Source organism: Syzygium oleosum, unplaced genomic scaffold, assembly GCF_021117445.2.
Source record: "Syzygium oleosum isolate NSW1041296 unplaced genomic scaffold, Sole_v2.1 Sole_v2.06, whole genome shotgun sequence".
NCBI classification, from domain to species: Eukaryota; Viridiplantae; Streptophyta; class Magnoliopsida; order Myrtales; family Myrtaceae; genus Syzygium; species Syzygium oleosum.
Window position 1 is genome coordinate 13,228,444 of NW_026607490.1, and position 19,514 is coordinate 13,247,957.

The following is a 19,514-nucleotide window of genomic DNA, read 5'->3' on the forward strand; positions in this document are numbered from 1 at the left end:
AGTCAATAAAGTCAAATAAGTGATGGGTAATTTTCTTAGTAAGGCGATATTAGCAAACCTTAATTTCATGAAAGCGCTTTCCTTAAAAAAGGTAAAAAAAAATATGAGTGTAATTACATATATGTCGAATAAAGTCGGCGAATCATGTTAAACACATAACGACGTCGTATCAGTCACGTCCGTTTTTGCCGCGACGCCATTATAAGAAGTGTAAAACGAGCTGAGCTTCGGAGGCGCCCTGTCGCATATGAAGACGACGTCGTTCGCAGGGAAACTCCTCTTTGCCCTGAAGAACCCGCGCCATTGGCGCCAATTTCAACTGTCCAAGCTCCACAGCAGCAACGCCCTCCTCCACGCTCGGAAACACCCCAAAAGCAACGATCTTTGCTCTGCATTCTCGACACACACCCGCCTCCTCAAATCCGGCCTCCTGCGCGACCGCGCCGCCGCGAATCGCCTCGTCACCCGCTATGTCAAACTGCGGGAAATCGAGCACGCCCGCCGGCTGTTCGACGAATTGCCCGAACCGGACGTCGTGTCGTGGACTTCGCTCATGGCCGGGCACGTCGCCGTGGGCCGACCCGCGACGGCCCTTTGGTTGTACGGGAGGATGCGGGGAAGCAACGTGTCGCCTAATGAGTTTACTCTTGCGACCGCGGCCAATGCTTGCTCGGTCCTCGCCAACCTTGGAATGGGTAGAAGAATTCATGCCCACGTCGAGGTGTTTGGACTACGTGGTAATCTCGTGGTGTGTTCTTCGCTGGTGGACATGTATGGGAAGTGCAATGAAGTTGACGAAGCTAGACGGGTTTTCGACTCGATGGTCGACAAGAATATTGTCTCTTGGACGTCGATGATCGTGGCATATGCACAGAGCGGAGAAGGCAAAGAGGCGCTTCATCTATTTTGGGAGTTCAATTATTCGAGATGTGGCTTGCCGAATCATTTCATGCTGGCTAGTGTTGTGAATGCTTGTTCATGCTCAGGCTCGCTAGCCTCGGGAAGGATCGCTCATGGAGCGGTGATTCGCTACGGTCACGATACTAATGACGTTATTGCGAGTGCATTGGTGGACATGTATGCCAAGTGCGGGTACTTCAATTACTGCGAGAAAGTTTTCAGGAGGATAGAAAATCCATCTGTCATTCCCTACACCTCCATGATTGTGGGTGCTGCAAAGTATGGACTCGGCATTTTGTCCTTAGGTCTGTTGGAAGAGATGGTTGATAGAGGTGTAAAACCCAACGATGTGACCTTTCTCGGGATACTGCATGCATGTAGCCACTCGGGACTCGTTGATAATGGCTTTGAGATGTTGGAGTCCATGCATAAAAAACATGGAATAATCCCAGACGCAAGGCATTATACATGTGTAGTTGATATGCTTGGTCGAACAGGCCGACTTGACAAGGCTTATGAGTTGGCGAAATCTATCCAGGTGAGGCCCGAAGAGGGAGCTCTCTTGTGGGGAACTCTTCTATCCGCAAGCAGGCTTCACGGACGGGTCAAGATTGCCACGGAAGCAAGTAACTGGTTAATAGAGTCCAATCAACAACTATCCGGTGCATATATTATGCTCTCTAATGCTTATGCAATGGTTGGAGATTGGAAAAATGTTCATGGTCTTAGATTTCGTATGAAGCACGCGGGAGTTCATAAGGCACGCGGTTGCAGTTGGATCGAGATTAAGAATACAACCTATACATTCTATGCCGGAGATCTATGGTGTCCAAGGCGCGACGAGGTAGTGAGTTTGCTGAAGGAATTGGAGGGAAAGATGAAGGTGAAGGGATATACGGGTGGGATTGAGGGATTGGTGTTTGTGGAAGTGGAAGAGGAGGGCCAAGAGGAAATGGTGAGCTTGCACAGTGAAAGACTGGCATTGGCTTTTGGCCTGATAAGCACACCAAAATGGGTTACCATAAGAATAATGAAGAACTTGAGAATGTGTGGGGCTTGTCATGAGGCCTTCAAGATCATTAGTGAGATTGTGGAAAGAGAATTTATTGTTAGGGATGTGAACAGATTTCATCATTTTAAAAATGGATCCTGCACATGCAGGGATTTTTGGTGATGTCTGAAGTTGTTTGATTTGTTACATATTTCATGGATCACTAAAATTGTAAATGACTGACCTTGAGGGCTTGTTGATAACAGACTGCGTATTGCATACCCATTGCACAAGGACGAATTTGAACAAAGAATTATGGCTCTATATACGCAACTAATCAATTAGGTCCTCTATCATAGCTTTACGAGAAAGATTTGTACTCAAGGCATTGTAGCTAACCTTCAACTTTGCCAAGACATCCTCGCGAGGCATCTACCTCACTTTGTCCAGCTTCTCTTTCCATGTTGGTATCCTTTTCCGTTAAGTAACGAGCCTATTACTTCGATAGCCAAAGGAAGTCTTCCCGTAGTATAGACCATGTCTCATGAAAGGGCGTCATAATCATCTGGAGGAGAGTCCATCCCAAATGCATGCCTAGCGAAAAGCCGAAGCGTGTGATTAGGACTCATCTCCTTCATTTCGTAGTCCAAAATTTCATGCTTATATCCCTTCAGTTGCAACACACTTGAATTCCTTGTTGTAATAATAATCCTTGTTCCTAAACACAAAGCATGCTTTTTCATGAGATTCTATTTGTTTGCTATTATCAATGTCATTAAGAACGATGAGAACCTTCTTCCTACGAAGCATCTCTCAATCCTCTTCGCTCCATAATCAATGTCATAAATATCGCTCGTCACTCTAGAATTCAGAATCTCGGACAATAACTTTTGCAACTCCATTAGGCCGCACGAGTTGCATAGGTACAGAGATGTCTGACCACGGAATCACGTTTTATTTCTGCTGTCACAGAATCAATCCCTTGCTGATGACAAAAGCAACTGCGAATTCGTCCAAGCGCACCATGCACATTGATCATTCAGTCACCAGCGACCAAGACAGTAAATCCAACAAGCATTTAATGGAATAAATCTAATGGAAATGCAGGAATGAACATGCAGGTATGTTGAATGGTACCGTGACATGCAATACATGCTTAGTACTCGTGCCTGTGTGCATGACTTGCAACATTACCAAAATGGCCATTTCGGGTCAGTTCATCCGGTGAACCACTCGGGGTTGAAATTTATTCCGTGTACAGTTAATAGGAAATTTGGGGTAGATAATTTCAAGTAAAAAGTTCTCTTCGTCGCTGAAAACATCACGAGAACAACTAAATGTAATCGTCTTGACCGAACACCTGCCAGCACATGCAATCAAGAGGCAATGGCAAGAGGCTGAACATGAGATACAGCCCAGATTACATAGTCAAATAAATAAATCACCAGGGGGAGAGAAAGAACAGAAGGAATTTCAATTGCTATCTTGTTATGCCAAATTTGCCGTCTAAATACAGTCATGCTGAGTGAAGAAGAAGAGAACTCAATTTGACTTCGAGAGGTATTTTCTAGCATAATAACCCAAACCCCAGAGAACAGCTGCTAACACCACAAACTTATAACCTGCCTCATGATATCATGATTCCCACTATCTGCACTTTCTTGATGATCCATTTCAAGTATGGAAACATGTAAATCAATGCCCACGGCACCTTTTTTTCCATAATCAGAACAACGCGTATAATGTATAGATTATCGGCTGAAAGTGCTAGTGAGTTTTTTCTGCTCAAAAAGTTACACCATTGAACAATTGCCTGGTAATGTATATAACAACTTTTGGAGGACCTGACATCGCATTGCTATCAACCAAAGCTCTCACCAACTTCTGGCTCCATCTTCCAAACATAGTAGTCTCATAAAATTCCATGTTTGTAGACATTTATTCAGGTGACTCATGTCAACATCTCATAGTAGAATGCATGAATTACAGTGAACTAACTCGGCACCATGTAGAAAACACTTTCTCAGATACAGTTGAACCTGCGTGCAACAAGACAAACAGTAGGAATTAAACTGACGAAGAATGTGCACAAAGAAGGGTAAGGATTATATTAAATAAAATTCATCATAAAGTAATTCCCCTCATCTCGGTAAATAGCCGACTGAGGCCAACACCTTCCAAGAACCAAAGAGACAGCTCTATTCCGCAGAAGATGCTGTTAGTTTACCTCCGCATAGACGCTGATGACGTTGGACAAAATCAGCTTACTTCATCCATGCAGGCACGGCAGATCTTACTTTCCCTGAGAAAATTTAAAGAGGACCAACGCAGGTTAATAATAAAAGAAGTACACTAACAGAGAGACCATATAAACATGGAAAACAAAAGAATATCAAGAGTCAAATGAATTACGCGCCACAGAACATCTCATGGAAGATGTAGTGTCATCTGGAGAAGATCTGCAGGTTTCTTCCCTTCACATGGAAAAATCGAATTGCAAGAATAAAAGTGCAAAGCTCTATAACCAACCTTCACAGAAGTAAAAGGTTCAAAACTTGTCTTAAAAAAGAATAGTAGAAATAGATTAAAGAGGTGCCGCCATATTAAAGAAACTACTTACCCGCAGCTAGAATGACTGGAAAGTCGGAGTTACTAAAGAGAAAGGCCGAAACAGCATCAACATACACAGTTCGTTGTCTCCAAGAATTGTATATTCTATTTCCATCAAACTGCTTTATAATTTGAACCAAAAAATAAACAATAGAACAGCCACCAATTGTCAGAATCTTGTATAAATGGCTAATTTCACCAAGACAGTAGGGAACCTCCTTAAAAAAGTGGACTTGGTTTTGATCTCAACAATAATTCACCTTTCCTGCTCCCAGTCGGTGGAGCCAAAAAAACAATAAAGATATGTTACATGATTCTGAATCGTACCGCCAGAAAAGCAAAAAACTCATTCCTCTTATCCCAACCACTGAAACTTAAGGTTGAGAACTGTGTGCCTTATCCACGTCTAGAATTATCTAAACACTAAAATTACATTACAAAATTTCAGATCAATCTCACTTTGTACACATGTACAGAGAGGTAACTCTAGGTGACCTGCCTTCCTGCAAGTTGCCATGTGCTTATGGCAGCATTTTACCCATCTCAATCCTTGCTCACCAAGGGCAATAAACACGTATCTACAGAGTTGACTTAATCCCTAGCACCATTGATACCTGACCGGCTTATGGCCTCCCTTGCGAGCTGAACCAGTCGTAATAGTTCATCTATATCTTGGAAGCTGAAGTCAATTACCCTTTTAATGCAAGTTACTTGCTCAATGTTTTGTGCCTCTTCCAGGTTGGCAGTAGCAGCTGCCAAAGCAACTTGTGATTTTCTTGAGGCTTCCATCGCACAATTAACGTCAAATGTCTGCAAAAACACTAGCATGTCACCCATTTATTTCCAACAATGTACCTAGAATTTCATCCCCATGGGGTGGGATATCTAAATCGTGTGATGGGAGAAACCCAGGCTCCATCAGAGATGGACAAAATCATTTACAATCCTAACAATACTCATGGTGGTTAAAGATGAGTGTACATGATCCAGCCAGTAAACTCTGTGACAGCATCCAGAAAAGAAGAAAACTAAGAGCATCACAATTCCTTGAATATCCCTGCAATTCATAATTATCATGAAAAGCACATAGCAGTCTCCGAAAAGGTAAGCGGCCAAAACATTTCCTCGGCAACAAAGCATGACCCTAGTATGGCAACTACTCATTCTAAATACAACTATGTGTATGCAAATAGACTGACATCTTCTATTCCAATAAGGATGTTAGTTACTTTCTGTATCCAGTGTTAGAATTGGACAGCAAATTATTAGCAGCTTCCGGAGTCTTAACATGCCACAAAAATTCCAACCTAAATAGGGCAGAAGAGAGTGGCTGCAAGTTCGATAGTACGACCAAGGAAATGCAAGGAATTTTTAGTGAACTTACAAAATCAAGCAGCCGAGTAATAGTGGGACGGTTCCGAGCAGCAACAATTTGATTTCCTACGGCATGTGATGCAGCGCCCTTCAATAAATTAGGCTTGTCAAGTGCAGCTTGATTGTTCAAGTTATCGACATCTGATGCCGAAGATGATGGTGATTCACCTAAAAAGTAAAAAATAATGAGTATAAAGAGGATTATCGCATTCCAGTTCCATCTCCTAAAATCACACTAGGCTATGTTTGCTAAGATGTTGAAACGAGAGGTAGGAGTTGAAAATAGGATTAAATTTGACATGTTGTGGGGAGGGAGGGAGGAGCACTTCAAGTTCAAACCCATTTTTTCCACACCCACCATTCATTGCCCCCCTTCCCGCTGTTAACAAGCAAAGTGTAAGAAACGGCAAATGAGGATGAGATTTTTAATCCCTTCGAGATGAAATTACCACTTTCAATTATGAAGCAAATGTCTCATTTATCCCCCAATCCACAGAGGGAAGAGCAGCAGTCAGAATTTCTAAATAGCATATCTTCCATGAATATATAATTAGCTTAAATGTTGACAGCATCAAGAAAAAACGTGATAGTATGCAACCAGATTTTACTCCCAAAAAGAGCATATATAACCACTCAAACTTGAACTTTTGCCCAGATTTTAAAAAATTATATACCAGTGCATCTTCGATTATTCCATACGGATAACTAAAGTACATTAGATAAGCTATTTTTTTTTGGAACTTGTTAGTTTTTAATATATTCTCTCCACTAGGTTAATTTCCTGATAAGACCATGAACAAGACAGCATCAAGATTTGACATTTCCACCTTCCCGTCCACTTAAAAGTTAGTAGAGACTGGAACCAAGACAGCAAGTCAAAAAGCTTAAAAGAACGCAAGGTAGAAGGGGGCAAAAAAAGAGACAACAAACATGAGAATTCTCAGCTTGAATACCTTGAGGAACCATTTGCAGTGTGGCTTGCAACTCATGCCGATCTCGGCTCAAACTTGAATATTTACAATAGACGACCCTCATGTACGCCACCTCCATGCACTTGTAGGCCAATGCAGCAGCACCCATTTCTCGGCTTTTCTCAAATTCACAAGCAGATGATCTGCAAACCAAAAGTTTCAGCAAAAGGCTGAAAAACTCATGCACCATACATAAGAGGACCATCCCATTCTCAACCCTACAACCTGCCCTGATAATTTAAACTAGCAACACACGGCTGCATGTTCGAATTAACCCCAGATGAGAAATGGGGGCTTCAAAACATTTACATAGATATAATGAATGAAACAGGCAAAGATGCTCCGTGCAAGCATTTTCTTGGGTACTAGCATAACATACAGCAGATTATTAGTAAAAAGCATTTCTTGGGGGTATTAACATAATATACAGCAGATTATGAGCAAAAATTCCCCATAAAGAGTTTAGCCCAATTTAAGTAAGCAATGGAGACAATAAATGAAATTATATTAGGTGTGATCTGTTTATACACAAACATCAGAAGTGCCTCACACAATAAAATGTCTCGTGAAGAAAATGCGGACTGGCATAAATCAAGACTTCTGCTATTCCAAGAGCTCAACATTCACTGCTTTTCACTTCCACTTACTCGCAAAGTTTGGCGGTAGCATTGTACACTTGCATTAGAGTCATTTCACCATGTTTGCCACCGTCACCATTGCAAGTTTCTAGAAGTGAAGCTCCCTGAAGAAACTTCAGGGCAGCCTGGAAGCACGCCTCGTTACTTTCAAAGCCAAATCCAGAGCTCTACAGGAAATAGTAGAACATCTATTAAAGAGTCTTCTGACAACAATAAACAGATAGCCATATCTGTTTCTGAAAACTAAAAAAACTAGACCAATCATAAACACAACCTTAAGACGATCACCATAATTTCTAAGATCTTTTGCTTCTTTCAGCACACTAGCAGCAGTCTGAATGGAAAAATTAGCTCTCAATGGACTTGAAGCAACATCTTTGAGTTCATGGTGTTCAGGTGTAGCACACCCAGAACTATTGTAGGCTCCTTTCTTTTTACCAGCAATACCCAATTTGCTCATTGCCTTCAATGGACCACTATGGCCAGAAGCATCAGGTGGAGATTCAATGCATAAACCTTGCTGCAGTCCCTCCGGTAAGGAATCATGAGTGGATATTTGTTGTTTGCCATCATCATTACGACGTAAAAATGACATTGACTTCCCACTTCTCATCTCTAACTGCAGGGAATCAGCTTTATTTCCTATTGTAGAATCCTGGACCAGCTTCGGCGGTGGAGAAGACAATATGTTTGTCCCATATTCAGCATTTAATCTCCCATCTGACAAGTCACACTCGTTTTGCTTTAGAAGATCATCCCTTATACTGCCATTTGATAGGTTTCCTAAAGATCCCCTCCTGCTAATACAGTTCTTATCATTCCTCTCAACAGAACTACATCTATCAACATGCATTGCTTCATGGCTGACTGCAACATGGTCCAGAACGACCACCGAGTCATGCCTTTGCTCCTTAGTTTGATACACAGGCTCCTTCTTCGATGAGAAATCTATGGCCTTTACCTTGTCTCTGTCAAAGTCAGAAGCAGAATCCATGTCACTATCCTTAGTTCGCAAGATAGAACCATTCCTTTGCTTCTGAGGAAACAAAGTGCTGCCAGCATACTTCTTGCGCGCCCTGTTCTCGTAAGAGTTAGGACTTGAACCACGCTTTTCCATGTGAAACTCACCATTCTGTGAATAATCACCTTTTCTATCTAGATGACCAGTTCCCAATCCAGATGTTGGCTTAGCATCTTCAGTAAAATTGTAGTTAGCACCTCTGTCTCTGTAATCTTCTGTACCACACCTTACAGACTCGGAATTATAGCCCCCTGAAACTTTCTCTTTCTTTATCTTCACAGGAATTTTGTTACCACTACTAGCTTTCTCCTCCCCGCTTTTTTTGGCAGCTTCCATCGCTAGAAAATCACCAGTTGCAGCATTACCTTTACCTCTGACATCACTTCCTACAGATCTAAACTTCACTGAGCTGGACACCCTCATAGGGGATGAGGAAACAGATTCTACAGGCGAACCTTTCACTTCTTCATTGTTTCCTTTCATCTTCTGAGAACCCGATACTTTTGAAGAGCTAGAAGCTGCAGCAAGTGGAACCTCTTCATGTCTTCCATTGCCTCTTGTCAAATCATGTGCAGATTGAAGCTTCTTTCTGGCTTTTCTCCGTTTCTGGTCCTTATCCACATTGAAATCCTCTGCACAATCAGCGAAATCACTTCCAAACAAATCTCTCATGACCCTAATTTCTTTTTTGGACTTATTGTTACCATCGCTGCTACCAGACTCCTTTAGGGCAGTCTCCGATATCCGCAGCTTCTTTTCCTTTCTAAGCATGTGATCACTGATCTCATCAGGTAAAACCTTCAAGTTCTGAGCTGAGTGATGAAATGTCCCATCACGATTCTCATCATCCAAGCTATCGCTAAATTTCCGCTTCCTACGGGAGTTGCTACCTTCACCTCTCGAATCTACCGATGCACTACCTGCAGAAACCTGAGGTTGATCTCCAAGAGTCCTTATGGAGACCAATATTCTTTTTCTTGAATCTTGCTTTGCCTCCCTAGGAGGAAAGGATTGAAGATGCTTATTCTTCTTAATATCTGTAGATGATCCTGGAGTCCTCAAACTAAGATCCATTCTCCCAAGTTCAGCAGCCGAATGTTCTCGTTCAGCAGCACAAATGGATTTATCTGGCTTAATTCTTTTAGAGTGTCCAGACTCATATTGATCGGGCATCCTCTTACCCTTCACCTTTATTAGTTTGGCAACACCTGCACATCATAAATTACACAAGGGAATGAGTAAATTACATACTTTGACAGAAAAATCCTGAGTGAGACCCGTAAAAAGACTGCCACTGTTTACATCAATACCTCCATCTGCACTCTTTTTTTTCGATGTAGGTAACTGTTTCTCCACGACCACAACACTTGACTTGCCTGACTGAGGCAAATCACATCTCTTCAATGTTGAATCAGAAGGACGCCCACTCATGTCACTCAAGCTTCTGCTTCTGCCAGGCTCTGAGAACTGGTTCTTCTTGGGGTTGGGAAGCTGAATGGTCCTTTTGCCTGAATGCAGAGCATCCTTCAGACTATGTTTAGTCTTTCCTAGACCATCCGTGGCTTGACCACCGAGATTCTGGTTGCTCTTGCCAAGGGCTTGATCGTTCATAGGAATGACTGCAGGTGCAGATCCATTCAAATGACTTTGAATCTCGGGAACTGGAGCATTAAGGGCCCTCGTGGTCTCATCCTCACTAATGTCGCAGTGATTCATTCCTGGCCTGCAAGATGATAGAAGTTGAACAAAGTACTGGGGTTTATGAATAAAAGAATTAGTCATACCAGTAGACATACTAATTTTTTCATGATTGTCGACAATCCAAGAGCTGTATAGAGAACTTACAGCCAGTCGAGCATGCTGCAGACCCACTTCTCAGGTAGGTCATCAGGTCTCCTACCAAAGGGTAGAAGCCGCCATTTCTGACAAAGATCACAACCAACCCAAACCCAATCTTCCATATATGGTTGAACCACAGCTGGCGTAGTTTCAACATTGAGTCCATTTTCTGTACTGAGACGTGCAGGACCATCTTTTACTGATACCCCAGATACAGATGTATTTCCACCACTAAATCTTTCCTTGGATTTATTCAAGAGAATATCATGCGCCACAGGAAGATTGCTAGAGTTGGTTGCCTTCTGCCTTTCAGTGGAAGGCACAGTTACAGATTCCATCGGTTTCTCCGCCTGTCCCATATTTATGCTCCCTAGTGGATCTTTTGGAGTAGCAAAAGACTTAATAATATGCTTATCTGGCTTTAACTTAAACTTTTTCTTTTTAGCGGGACGGCTAGCATTACTAGTTCCCTTTTTATCTTTTACTCCAGCACCATCAGCAACCTTTGGTCTTTCTGTCGACGTAAGATCAGCTGCCCTGCCATTGCTCTCAAGATCCTTTGAGTTTTTCTTCACTTCCATTACTGGCATTTCCTTATGATGAGAAATGTCAGTGTCGGTCTGCTTATCAAATGCAGCATCCTGCACAGCATCCCATCTTGCACGCTCCACAGCCCCTGCCTCAAAATCATCCCTATGTTCAGTTAAATGAGGACGACCTTTTGAAAGAACAATTTTTTCACCTTTCCACTCACCATTGACCTTGGGTTGACCCGAAACCTCATTTAGGGAGTTCACGGGCCCACATTCTTGCGACTTCTCAGTCAAACTGTTCCTTCCATTCTGCATCTGTGCACCATTCTCCTGGCTAGTAATTGGCTTCAATGATAAATCCTTTGCCGAAACTGTTATTGATCTGCCTTTCGCCTTATCCTTTCTGTTTAATTGAAGATTTTCAGATGGCTTAGAAGCCGGCCTCTCAACGTCGCCAGCATTGCTAGAATCAGCCAAAGGCATCTTTTTGACATTGCCACTGAACGTCTGCTTGCCATCTACCATCCCATTCTTCAGTTTTTTCTTCACTGATATCGTCTTATTAGCATCAAAATCAATTCCCACTTCATACCTCTGTTGCATTAAACTTTCGTTCCTGTTGTCTAATATTGTCTTAATCCCCTTAGACAACTCTTTATCAACCGGAAGGATGACTGAATGATCCTCCAAAATAGCGACATCTTTTCTGCTGCCCGTAAGGGATTGAAAAGGTTTACTAGCCTCAAAGAATTTTTCCTTTCTTGTCAAGGAAAGCAAATTCTCATGAAGAGGAGATATCAAGCCGACATCAGCAAATGGAAAGGACGTCATGACCTGTCCCAGAAATAAGTGTAACCAAAATAGACAATACATAAGTCCATAACAATACATCATCCGTCAACCCACTTAGATAAAAGAACACCAGAGCAAAAGGAACCTTCACCTGAAGAATGCTAGCAGGAGACACCTCACTAATCTCTCCAGATGATGCTGACAGGTCCTCGCTTTCTCCAGAGCTGCTTTCCGATGATGAAGATGGAGAATTATCCAGCCCAAGACCACTGTAAATTGCAGCATTTTTCTGGGCATTCCGATCACAACCCACTTTAATTCGAACCTTTAGAGTTCGTTGATCAGACTGATTGCCCGGCTTGTTTGAAATTTCTTCTTTCATTATACAGTTAGTAACCAGCTCAGAGCAATACGCCAAGTCTTGCTTCAAAGGATCATTTGGTGGAACCTTTGAATTATGTAAAGTTGGTGCACCAGATGCAGTTCCAGGTTTCCCTAAGGGGGATACAGCTGCTTGAGCTTTAAAATGCACACCCTGCATGGCAACAGAATCCATAACACTATTTAGCACACTATTTCCAAGGTGAGCACATGCGTTCCATCTTCCAACCAAAGATGATAAATTAGGAGCTAAATGTCCGCAAACCTCTGTGGAAGAATGATTTGGTGATTTAGCCATGATCTTGTTTCTTGATGGAGTCCTTGGATGCGACCGGATAGGATTTGAACGCTCGTAGGCAGGCAGAAAAGAGCCATACCCACCAAACTTTGCCCCTGTCAAATTAAATACATGTCAAGCCATTACTTTCAGTCATTGACTGCTTTGCTGCTTCTACGATTATAACCATCAACATCACTTACCCAAATTCTCTGCAGTAACCCCACCTTCAAAATCTTTCTGGAAATGACCCAGAACATTTTGAATTTTCTCGTCCTTTGGTGAAAAATATCATTCTCATCAGTTTTGCCAGATGTTAAGAGCAAAATTAAAAGCAAGAATCAAGATGAGGACTCTATAATTTTCTAAAATGACGAGAATTGCTACAGGCATCTCAAGACATATCCTCTTCATTACAAAAGCTTTCTTGTCAGAAAATTAAATTGGTTAACTGGTACACAGTAAAATGAGGCTAGCGCAACTTGGCTGTCAAACCAACAGAAGATCAGCCAAGTTCTCACTTCTTGATTAAGATAGAACTCTCTGGGGAGTCTACTCAGGCTTACAGAAGCGGGTGTATTCATTGTTGTCTCATTTGGGTGAACAAAGTAAATGGCATGATTGTCATTGAAATGGCTACCAACTGCAAGGACTGTCAACCCTCACAGACGTGAACAACCTAAAGAGCATGATTCCCGTTATATGGCTATTAAACTGAAATGACCGAAGAGATATCTGAACCGTGCATTACAATCCCAGTACTCCGAAAGTCTCCACTTCTGGGTTTAAATTATGTTCGAGGCTCACTTGTATTTGCATTACAAACTCGTGAGAGAAAAGATCATCAAAGAATTTTGCAGTTACCAAGAGCTCGTCCAAAAGAATGCTTCATGACAGCACTTGCCAAAAAAGTTCCTTACAATAGTGATTTGTGAAATTTTTTAGCCTTATTTCGTGTTGAAAAGCCTATAATTCGAGACCAATGATGAAGCCAGCAGAAGAGAATCCAGAGTTCTCACTATCTCATAGGCACTTTCTACAGTCGACTTTTCCTGTCCCTCACTTTGCAAATGATTTTCACTTCCCACAAAACCAATTCAACGAGTCTCATTTAAAGTGAAAGTTCAGTTCGCCAGATTCCGCTTAAATTAAGAGCCAAACAATTCACACCCTATTGCCGGCCTCCCCTGTTCCTTTAAGACAATCAAAGAACTTCACCCCCCCAATTGCCGGTGACGCTCGACTGATCAAGCACAAAAACAACACCTGATCAACCAAACCAACTTCCCTCATAATCTCCACTAACCGAAAGTTCCAGCATCAACCAGAATTCCAATCAAGCCAAAAAAAAAAAATTCAAACTTTACTCCAGCAGGCACATCAAAAGGCGAAAGGGCTCTTACAATGTAAGAGAGGTCAATATCAGGGTCAATGTTGCTGTCCACGCCGGCGCCCCCGGCGCCGTAATAGCAAGCTTCTCCTTCCTCGACCTCGGTATTGCTCTCATCCATCTCGCACGCAACCCCCCCGCGACCCGCCCTAAAAAAGCCAAGCTACCCCCAAAACCCTAACCCTAATCCCCCCCTCCCTGAAATCCAACATCACTCACACCCCCCCCCGCCCCGGGACGGAAAACTTTTCCAACCCTCAGGAGGAGAACCGCCAGAGCTCGCCGCCGCCAATGCCTCCGCCGCCCCAATTCCACCGCCCCCCACCCGAAACCCTCATTCACCGCCCGCCGGCGGCAGCTCCGACAAACACGGACGGAAGGGGCGTACACCAAAAAAAAAAAAGAGAAAAAAAACCAAAAACCACGCGACCGGACAAGCGACCGGCGAGATTATCGGGCAGCGGCGGATTGGCCGGAATCCGGAGAGGCTCGTCGCCGGAGAGGATCGGAGGGGGCGCCGATCGGCGGCGATGGTTCGGAATTGAGGAGGGAGGTTTCGAGAGCCAAGCTCGCGATTGGCGAGACTTCGAAAAATCTCTTCGAATTTCTTCTCTCTCTCTCTCTCTCTCTCTCTTCCGGTTTTCGAACAAACAGCAGGGGAGGAGCTGTGCCTATTTTTTTTTCTTTTTCGGGCACAAATTAATTACTATAATTTATTTAATTGCCTCCTTTTATTTTTTTTTGCAACCCCCTACCCCTTAATTTTCTTGCTTTTTATTCCATTCATTTTCCTTCCCCATTTTCCTCTTTTTTTTTCCCCTTTCTGGGGGCAGCGAAAAAGGGGAAAATTTCGATCGTTTTTTTTTTTATAAAATCCGTTTTTTTATTTCTGCGGGCGCGCGCGTGCGGCGGCTCGTGCGTGCGCCTCGCTCCGCTCCTGCTTCGGGGGACGGCGGCGGTGGGCGGTGGACGTGGGGGGGGCGGGTCGAAGACGGCGCGTGGGAAGCGGCGCGTGGTGGTGGGGGGGGAGGAGGGAGGGGGGGGGAAGGTGGAAGTTGGTGGTTTTGCTGGCGAAACGCCGGCGTTTCGGGCAGGATTTGGCGTTACCAGTTATTTTTGGCTGCTGCTGGTGCTGCTCTGGTCGGGGAATAATATATTGTTTTCGGCGCGAAACGGACGGAAAATATCGGTTTTTTTTTTAATATTTGCCGTGCGTATTGCCGGTTTGAATAAGTGAAAAAAAAAAAAGAGGTTAACCAGCCAAGTTTTTTATCCGTGTGAAATGATTGAGCCGTTAAATACCCGAGTCTTAAATGGTATGGATTCGCCGTTAAAAAAACTCGTAGATCTCATTGCATCTTTAGAATAAATCAGATCCGATCTACTTCGGAAGACGGACCCGGGGAGATTTTTTTCCTAACGTGGTAGGATCTTGCACTCGTGCATGTTCGTCGGTTACTGAAGTTAAGCCGTTCGTCATCGGTTTCATTTAGCCACGACACGGTGAGGAGTTACGCAGTCAGGAGTTTGTGATAGCAAATTGAAAGTTAAGAATGGTTAATAAGCTAGAAATTATAGAGATAATTACAAAAAAAAATCCCTAAATTTATTGTAAAGATGCCAATTCGATTCTAAAATTTTCAATTTAACCGTTTTAGTCCTAAACTTTTTAATGATTTTCTAATGTAGTCCTTCCGGCCTGACATGGACATTGATTGTTTGACGTGGCATGACCGCGATGATGTGGATAATTTTTGCAATTTTTTTCTTTTTTTCTTTTTTCTTTTTTTCCCCACTATGTGCCAGCTTGAAAAAATGTAAAAGTTATTCACGTTGGTCGGTGCTTGTACTAATTAAGGAGGATGGTTCTCTTCCCTAAAGGCATCACAGAGATTGTTTTATTTGGAATTCTTCTGATTTTTTCTTCTTCTTTTTAACTATTAGATGACACTTGAAAAATGTTGAAATAAATTCAGTGTGCTGGTAAACTGGTAAAACAATAGTGCAACAAGCACCACACAAATGCAGTTTCAAAATCAGGATAGATGGGAAAGATTTTTTATCCATCATGGTAAAACAAAAGAACCTTCGAACACGTAATTTAATATTTATATAAAGAAGAAGGTGTGAGAAAGTAAAATATGAAGAGACGAATAAGAGCTTGTGGATAGAAGTCAATCTTCTAATACTGTTCAAAAAAGCGGAAAGATGAGGAAATGGAGGAGAGGGATGTATTTATAGGCTTTGTAAGATCACTATCTAAAGTAATAAAAAATTACGGTATCAATTATAATTAATTGAGATCAATCGAAAAAAAAAATACCCAATCATGCGAGATGCATGTACAATCCCTCCAAGAGATACGGGGATCACGAAAGATACAGAGAATCTCCGAGATATGTCTCTAACAACTTTCATTAGATATAAGGTGACATAAAAGTAGTTTGGAGATAAAATTCAGACCAAAGCACTCGAGTCAATGTGTTCTAGTGAAGACATCAGTAGACTGATCAAATGATGGTAGAGAAAAGGTCGACGGATTATGCGAGGCAGATATACATTTGGGTTTGATGTGGGTAGACTAGGCTACAACCGGCTGATGCGGCTGTTGATGTGGCAAATTCGCATTTAAATAGATATGTCATAATGGGTCATAGACCCATTTCTTAACCCATGCATAATAGGCTAAATTGCTATATGAGTTAGTTGTATTCAGCAAACGGGTCGTAAATAGGTTTAGAATAGCAAAACCCAATATAATATGGTTGTTAAATGGATTCTCAACTTACTTAGGATCTAACTTACCTTTGTAACTCATTCTCACCCTCACTTAATCTCACTCTTACTCACTCCGTATTCTCATTTATGTATGAGTTTTCCTAAATTTGATTAAATATGGAAGTGTTTTAATAATATAGATTGGATTGAGTATGAGTTGAATCAGAATATGTAGCTAAATTTGTATTGCATAGAAATTGATCGAAATGGGTTAAATGGGGCAATTTGGATGAGACCATTTTCGACCCAATCCAAATTCAATCTAACCCAATCCACTCGTTTGACGAGTTTACGTTTGAGTCCTTCTTATGTAGGCTTGTGATCTCTAACATTTAGGAAGAGCTTTGCCATGGTTTGATTTCCCATTTGGACGGATATGTAATTTGTCTAAATTAATTATTACTTCTTCTATGTATTTAATCTGAATCTCGCGAAACACCCACTTTTCGCAAGCGAATTCACAAATATTTTTTTCCATGATTTTTTATATTTTAAATTTTGGGGAAAGTAAGTCCAAACAAATAGGGCCCGAACAATTTAAATAATTTTTCCTCTAACCTAACTTCTGACAAATAATTCCATTGACTCCCTTAATATATCAAAACTCACAAAACACGTTCCGAGCATATGAGAATGAAGCAGACTCTCAAATATCTTAATGCTCTCCATTGCAAACACAATGTTTTAAATGGCCTTATATTTGCATTTCTCATGTCAATTTAATGTTATAAATTAATAAACTCGAAATCAAATTATAAGCTTCGAGTAGACCCGGCTTAAAAAATTGAACCGGGCTCGCAAGCCTGCCCAAACCCTCTCGGAAAAATAGGGTACGGATGGACCTTTTCCAACTCGAACAAAGAAAGATTTGTTCAATCCCTAACTCAAAATTTCTGAGTTCGGTTCGAGTTGATGTATTTTTTACCCGACTTGACCCACATTAAGAAAGGTCTACTATAGTTGAAATAATGGAAGATACAGATTTTTAGTCTTTTTTTTTTTCTACTCTAACTCTCAACTCACTCTCATACTTTTGCCCTATCTCTTGCAGGGCGTGAGAGTAAAACCCATCCACATCTAAAACCACACGTCCCCACCTCTAACCCTCTTAAGAAGGTGAGGATTTGAACTCCCCACCTCCCCCTCCCAAGTAGGAAGGATAGCCACTAGGGGATTTTCAGTCTTGTTAATTAGTATATGATAAATATCCCCTATCCTATCTTGATTTCGGCGAATCGATGTGAATTACGCTATTATGAAATATCACGAGACTTATTTATATTTTCTTAGGTTTTAAAGAAAGAGAGGGATCACACGATTGAAGATTGAAATCAACAATCATATTTTTGAAATATCATAGGACCGCTTAATTAGGACATGTTTTCAAGAAGGTAACACGTGTGCTGCTGATTGATTGGCAGATTTTGCTTTTTTATTTCCTAGAGCTTCTGAAGCTAGCAGTGTACCCTCGATTTTGATGTCTTTATTATCAAGAGACCAAGTGGGCACATTCGTGACCAGATTAGATCACATTCATTTGGGATCTAGGCCCTCAACCAGAAAAATAAGTCCATCGCCAATGTAAAGTATTTTTACATATTTACTGATGGACGAGTGGCATGTGTAATTAGAGTTGAGTCTGTAACTGAATTCTTTCACATGTTAATCGAGGAAAGATTACCCGATCAGTCATAAACCTATTACACGGATGTCAATTCGATCATAAACTTTCTAATTTTGCCAATTTAGTCGTAAATCTTTACGCGAAATTGCAATGTAATTCTTCCGGTCAAATTTCACTAGAAATTGCTGACGTGATGGTCCAGTCATCGCCGGCCGTCTCATGTGGCACACTAACCACGTCAACGATTTCTTTGAGAAAATTGGTCTGACGGATTACATTGGAATTTCAAAGGTTTAGGACTAAATTGGCAAGATTGGAAAGTTTAGGACCAGATTGACATCTGCACAATAGACTTATGACCGATTGGTTAATTTTCCCCGCTAATCATCCAACGATGAATATACTAATAATTTTGTATGCCGGAAGGGGACCTAATAAAAGTCTGAAGAACAAATAAAAACGCTTGCAAAATCTGAGTTTCATACAAGCTTATCTAGACATATTATACAAGCTCATCATTAGCTAAATACTCGTTAGTTAAATATCGAAGGTAGTGAATGGAGACGGCTAGGAGCAAGATCAGAGGATTTGGTGGCTATTCAAGAACCAATCCGTGGAGTCATTCTACGTGACAATACTCAAGTCTGATTGGGGTGGTTTGTACATCTTCCTCCAACGGGTCGTTTTCCAAGTAGATCCTTGGAATGCGGGCAGGAACAGAGTTGTGCTAGTTTCTTGGTTATCAGGTTCTCCCCCAGCTCGCCTCCATATTGCTTTATATCTCTCGGTTGTCAATGCTGAACAGATTGCCTACATTCGATAGGATTGGCGACGGGTTTGCCGCTGTCGATTCTCCGCGTTTTTTTGTGTAACACGTGTCCTGAACGAAGGTCACGTTTGTTCTTCGAACGCCACGTTTCTTCTCGAAGCCGGTCCGAGGTGCTAAAACTTTGCCATTCTGAGAAGATCCAACTGGAGATTGATGCAGTTGGGTCAAGGGGAAAGATTTGAAGAAACGTCTTATTAAGCTTGGCTAGAATGCTTGCTGTTATTGTGTAAGGGAAAGCCAGAGTAGGGAAAGCCAGAAAAGGGAAGTTACGTTCTCGAAGCTCTTCGTCCATTTGGCAGCGCCATCACGGCCGTTCGATCTGTCATAAAGAACAGATTCGAGAGTCTTCAACGAATCAAGAAAAAGGCGACAACCGACAAGCATATGCAGCTGTCCTAGAGATTATGCCATCTGTACTACCCTGCTTCGAGGGTTTGTGTAAATTTGGTCCTGTGGTTCGGTTTCTGAGACTGTTAATTTTGTTGGCTGGGTTTTCTTGAGGCATGTAATGGGGTTTATCACCCACATTTCTCACTTTGAATCATTGAAAAAGCATATCTCACCTA

General features: G+C 41.9%; 2 protein-coding genes across 5 annotated transcripts; one reads left to right on the top strand and one right to left on the bottom strand.

Annotated features, from left to right (window-relative positions):
• The first annotated feature begins 204 nt into the window (after positions 1-204).
• LOC115682833 (pentatricopeptide repeat-containing protein At4g15720) lies at positions 205-2,172 on the top strand. Its single transcript, XM_030607189.2, has one exon. It carries the CDS (start codon positions 248-250, stop codon positions 2,072-2,074), a length of 1,827 nt encoding a protein of 608 aa, XP_030463049.1. The 5' UTR covers positions 205-247; the 3' UTR covers positions 2,075-2,172.
• A 1,410-nt stretch (positions 2,173-3,582) lies between these two features.
• On the bottom strand, positions 3,583-13,883 carry LOC115682832 (cysteine-tryptophan domain-containing zinc finger protein 7-like). 4 transcript variants are annotated; one of them, XM_056312115.1, is made up of 14 exons: positions 13,731-13,882; positions 12,531-12,603; positions 12,316-12,443; positions 11,821-12,204; positions 10,351-11,711; positions 9,816-10,228; positions 7,759-9,713; positions 7,494-7,651; positions 6,829-6,989; positions 5,886-6,043; positions 4,512-5,311; positions 4,304-4,420; positions 4,119-4,193; positions 3,583-3,930 (listed from the first exon to the last, which is right to left on the bottom strand). In XM_056312115.1, exons 1-11 carry the CDS (start codon positions 13,836-13,838, stop codon positions 5,093-5,095), a joined length of 5,118 nt encoding a protein of 1,705 aa, XP_056168090.1. In that variant the 5' UTR covers positions 13,839-13,882; the 3' UTR covers positions 3,583-3,930; positions 4,119-4,193; positions 4,304-4,420; positions 4,512-5,092. The 4 variants fall into 4 exon arrangements, with proteins under 4 accessions (XP_056168090.1, XP_056168091.1, XP_056168089.1 ...); XM_056312116.1 differs by having other exon boundaries at positions 4,119-5,311; positions 10,351-11,020; positions 11,099-11,711; positions 13,731-13,883; XM_056312114.1 differs by having other exon boundaries at positions 4,304-5,311.
• Positions 13,884-19,514: the final 5,631 nt, after the last annotated feature.